At 43.4% G+C, this 5,036-nt stretch overlaps 1 protein-coding gene across 1 annotated transcript; it reads right to left on the reverse strand.

Moving 5' to 3' along the window:
* Positions 1 to 4,808, reverse strand: LOC113164149 (zona pellucida sperm-binding protein 3-like). The gene is made up of 11 exons (XM_026363300.1): positions 4,337 to 4,808; positions 4,152 to 4,254; positions 3,873 to 3,991; positions 3,687 to 3,805; positions 3,252 to 3,355; positions 2,384 to 2,561; positions 2,038 to 2,155; positions 1,099 to 1,190; positions 792 to 886; positions 228 to 362; positions 1 to 131 (listed from the first exon to the last, which is right to left on the reverse strand). Exons 1-11 carry the CDS (start codon positions 4,715 to 4,717, stop codon positions 25 to 27), a joined length of 1,551 nt encoding a protein of 516 aa, XP_026219085.1. The 5' UTR covers positions 4,718 to 4,808; the 3' UTR covers positions 1 to 24.
* Positions 4,809 to 5,036: the final 228 nt, after the last annotated feature.

Raw genomic sequence — 5,036 nt, forward strand, 5'->3', positions numbered from 1 at the left:
GTTATTGATGGTTTATTGTCTTGATTAGGTACAAACAGTATGTCCAGAGGGTTTGTATGCTCTGGTGTGAATGATGGCACACACAAGAACTATCATCACCGCAGCCAGTCCGCCCACTCCACACAGCAGGGCTATCGATGGATGAGGAAGGAGAGCAAAATATGAATATTATTGGTTCCATTGGTTTTTTTAGCAGTAGCAATTAAGAGACACTGGTGGAGTCTTACTGGCTTGAGTCACTACATGCGTCTGGAGCAGAGAGACTGGCTCTGGAGGAAGCTTTGACAGCGGGATGTTCTCCTTCAGCAGGATGGGGCCCAGAGCTGCCATCTCCTCCCACTTAAGATCTTGAGGAAGTTCAACTAAGGTGAGGTGGAAAAGAAAAAAAAATAAAAAATCTACTGCCAGCTGAGTCAACCATTTATGACACGACTGATTGGTTAGACAATTAAAAGGATTAACTCAAAATCAATCCTCCAAAGAGGCATAAACAGCACGTGTGCCAAATGAAAGTAAGTAAGCTTGTCTAAACACGGGTGGAGGCTCCGTCTATTAATCTGTGGCTGAGCGTATTTCACTCTGGGTGAAGGCCAGTTAGGCATGACCTCTTTACAATTATAAAGATGCAACATAATGCAAATACTTTGAGAGCTCTTTGATAATAGATCATTGCACCAGAAAATACTGCAAATGTATGAAAAAGCTTTAAAAAATGTTTCCCCTCTATGTTGATGTCACATGTTCAAGATTCACCCTGGAGGGTAATGTACTGTTGCTACTGTAAACTGTACCAGCATCTGGCCCAAGGCTTCTTCTCCGTCTCTGCTCACTGCAGCTGGTCTCACAGCAGCTACACACCTTATTGTCTCCATCTGATGCCACCCATCTGCCCAGAGACAAAAATGTGTTCAGCTAGTGAGTAAAAGTTTCCGTAACATTAGTCAAGGCAAAACACAAACATAAAAAAAAAACAGCATCAGAATCTCAAAAGTGCCCTTTACTGTCCCTGAAGATGAACAATGCCGTCTGTGTGTGTGTGTGTGTGTGTGTGTGTGTGTGTGTGTGTGTGTGTGTGTGTGTGTGTGTGTGTGTACTAACCTGTTGGCTTCAGTCAGGAATGAACATGCTTTGTTTTGTGAGTTGATGGGTACTGAGACTGTCGTCGCTTTCAGAAGGCATGTGATAAAGAACTATGAGGAAGTTAACATAAAAACACACATATTCAGCACAGCGAATAGCGTTACAGGATTCCTGCACAGACTGCATCAACATATAAGTGATTACTGGACCAGAACACTGAAATTCAATCTGAAACCTAGGTGTATATGCCGACCCCTGGGACAGTACTCCCAAACTGTTAGCACGTACTGTACAGTGGACTGATCTCACTAGCTCACTCAGCTTTGTTGAAATATTTAACACCTTGTGTCAGAAAAATAAACATTTCTAAGCTAAAATTATCTTAAGAACGTGCAGCAGCAGATCTTCTCTCTCTTTGAGTCTGATTGATACTCACACTATACTACATACTCAGAGCTGAACCCTTTAAAAACAGTCTTGAAGCAGAGTTTCATATTAGGTTAAATAACAAATTAAATAGTGAGACTCATCCACAGTACTAATTATACTAATTATACAGATGCCGTTGACTTTATACAGTTGCATAAATAGCACAGATCCACTTTGGCTCCTTCAATGTACACCTGAGAGAGCAGTCACATCCTCAGATGGAAGACGTATTTGAACTAAGTGCAGATAGCTTTTGAGGATATTACAGCCTTCAAGCAACACTTACCAGTGTATATGTAATGTGACAACATAGCACATGAAAGACTAACTGGAAAAAAAAAAAAAAAAGATTCAACTAACACTTTGGGTGCTGCAAAAACACACCTCCCCACCGTGCACTGGAATAGGAAGTAGGTGAAAATGTAGAGGAGAAAAAAAAATGGTTTAAAAAGTCAGATGTCTGAGTGGATGATACACGATCAGTAGTTTTAAGAGTGTGCAAACACATCTCGCACTAGCTGTACTTACTGAATTCTTGGGGTCTTGGTGGAACCTGAAGGCTTTCAGCTGGAGATGAAGTTTATCCTCGTGGCTTCTCTGCATGAAGAAAGACTTGGCTCCTGTCAGCTTAGCGTCAGTTAAACACCTTATATGGCGAAAAAACACATGATCTACATTCATAAACACAGAAATGCTTTACAGGACAATAACCGCTCTCGGGAGGTAAAGTATGATGTACAACTCTATTTTTCAACCATAAATCTTCACTATTATGACTGGATGACTCCTCTAGACAAATACGACCACTCGAATGTTTGTATTGAGTGGCTGTTTCTGGCTCGTGCACTGCACAGCCCCGGCCTCGGCTTCTCACCCGTGGTTTTTGATGAAGACGTATCTGAGTTGAGAACTGGGGTCAGGGTTTACTGTGGCCACACAGCTGTCCATGTGAACCCTCAGCGGAACGTGGTGACCCTGGAGGACGGACGCCTCAATGTGCATCATGTCACTCAGGAAGTAAACACTGGATGGCCTCTGCGACTGCCAGTCCTCTAATCAAATACAGACAGGAAAATGGAAGTGGAAAAGCAATGCAGGGGCCGTCAATCTGATTAGATGAAACCTAAATAATGCCTGTGGGAGAGTAGAGCGGCAGCAGAAATCAGGTGCTCTTATGATAAGAGAAAAGTACTTTAAAAAGGGAATAATGAAAGTTTTAAACTAGTTTTTGCAGGCACAGATGCTCATCTGTGTTTCTGACGCAGGTTAAAGAAGAAGCTACATCTGTACTGCGGTTATTGCCTTCTAATTTCATACAGTCAATGCAACTTCAACAAGAAGTAAATCACAAGAGGTGCAATGAGGTTCTGTTAGGGCAACTTCTTAAAGAAACAATCTGTTGCAGTCACTATCTGCAGTGTAGCTTGAAATTAATTAGAAAACATAATCAGCGGCTTATTGATCATTTAATTGTGTGAGTGACCCTGTTGGGTCAGCTGCAGCCTGCAGGGCACGTAATTTCAGCTCATCACCATGCATCAAAAGTTTCGCTCGTGCTCATCAAGCCACTGTTTAGCATCTTTAACAGTTGCAGCAAAGTCTGCAAGGCCTTGAGTGATTGCAAGTCCGCCAGTCGCCAGGGAAATTAGCAGTCTGAAACAAATCAGCATGTTTTTTTTCCCCCCCCTCTCGTGATGGAAAAACATCAACCCCAAGTTTCTCATTTTCCGACGTGTCCCCACCTGTCATGAGACGCAGGGAGAAGTGCAGCTGCTGTTCAGCTAACATGTCGGAGGCGAACGGCTTCCAGGTAGGCCTCATGGTGTTGCTGCTCACGTTTCGCCTCCTGTGAGGACAGATACAGGAAGCATGGGCATTTTACTTGAGAGGGCTCATCGAGGAAGAAGAATATCTACCTCACTCATAAGAAGAGACGAGAGACGGGAAAAAGCAACAACAACAAAATAAATAACTAGAAGGAATCATGACAACAAAGGTTTGAAAGTAACAATGAGGCCTATGTTAATATTTAAAACTGATGTACTGGAATTTAACATTTCTACTTCTTTCTAAGGTACTTTTGTGTAAATTAAACACTGGTTAATCTTTGCTAACAGCAGGGATACAGTTGTACTTGGCAGGCTGTGGGGGGAAAACACCAAATAATGAGGCTTTACCTTTGATAGTGGCATTCAATTATCACCTCAGCAGGGTTGGTCTTTAAAATAAAGGTGTTGCCAATGGGTGTTGGGGAGTACTTCAGAGAAAAGGTGTAGATGAGGGCATCTTTGGTCATCTAAAGAGAGCGCATCTTAACAGTCGCAACAACTTCAAATACACAGACTGTGAGGAAATGCACATACTGTCATAGCGCTGCCGCAGTCCTGCAGCCCTGCCTGGAACTGCAGGACTTGGTCAGTGATGGATGATGTAGCGCAGCCTCCTAAAGTCAGATCACCTGGATTGATCAACTGACTGTTTCCTAAGAACAAAGAGGAAAAGACACTGTTTAAATCAAGACCACTACCTGAGGCCATTTTCTGGTCCGGCAACCTGGCAACATCAGAGCAGGAGAGATGTTAAATTGACTTCTAGTGTTGCAACTGCAAAAACAAACACATAATCAAGAACCCAGCCATTACCTAGAAAGTTCTGTTTGACCTGTATGGTGACCTCTCCTTCTCCACAGTGTGCTGCCACGCTGTCAGCTGGCACAGGCACTCGCCGCTCAAACTTCACCACCACCTACGACATCATTCGAAAGGGATTCGCACTGAACTTATGTGTAGCACAAAGATCTAAAAGGATGCTGAAGCTTTAAAAGTACCTTGGACTCCTGCTTGACAGGTGAGTCTAAATCTTGAGCAAGGTCAGTTTCCGTCGACTCCAGCTGTCCCGGGGTCAGATCTGTGCTTTGAAAAGTTTGCGTCTGCTCTACTAGAGGCTGGACAGTAGTTTTTCTGCTGAGAGCTGCGTTCTTCAGCTGATAGCTCCTGAGCCGGTAGGTGACAGGTGAGTGGACCTGATGCCTTTGCGTCGTCTGGTTTGTGTGCTGCTCTGTTGTCTGTGGTAAGCTCGTTGTTGCATGCTCTTGTGGGATTTGGTTCTCATTGTTGCTAATGTTGAACACGTTTTGCGCGGCAGCAAAAAGATCCCCACATGACAAGAAAAGCACAATCCCCAACAGAACCCCTTCTCTGAACCCCATTACAACTTTTCACACATAAACTTGAGTTTGTGGTCCTATCAGAGAGCACCTCTGCTCCTATCTTCAGACCAAAACTAAAGAACGGAGGCTCCACCTACTCCTAATGGCTTGATTGGACTCCAGCCGGGTCATATTTGAAGCTTCCATTACCTCACTTCCTCTTCAATAAAAAGAGTTGCAGATTAGATGATTGTATTTGTCTGTGCACTCCAAAGGTCAAACTTGCAGCCTGCGCAATGGTATCTTCATGTTGAAGACTCGTTTTATTTTAAATAAAGATGTGGATTTCTAGCGAAGGAAAATCAGCAGAAGCAGGATG

This window comes from Anabas testudineus, chromosome 2 (assembly GCF_900324465.2).
Source record: "Anabas testudineus chromosome 2, fAnaTes1.2, whole genome shotgun sequence".
Classification (NCBI taxonomy): domain Eukaryota; kingdom Metazoa; phylum Chordata; class Actinopteri; order Anabantiformes; family Anabantidae; genus Anabas; species Anabas testudineus.

What these genes read in the sequence shown, in the direction of transcription:
- LOC113164149 (XM_026363300.1), bottom strand. Translation starts at nt 4,717, where the DNA reads ATGGGGTTCAGAGAAGGGGTTCTGTTGGGGATTGTGCTTTTCTTGTCA. An exon ending in GTCTTCATCAAAAACCACGG is followed by an intron (nt 2,156 to 2,383) that starts GTGAGAAGCCGA and finishes TCGCCATATAAG; the next exon opens with GTGTTTAACTGACGCTAAGC. An exon ending in GCATGTAGTGACTCAAGCCA is followed by an intron (nt 132 to 227) that starts GTAAGACTCCAC and finishes ATCCATCGATAG; the next exon opens with CCCTGCTGTGTGGAGTGGGC.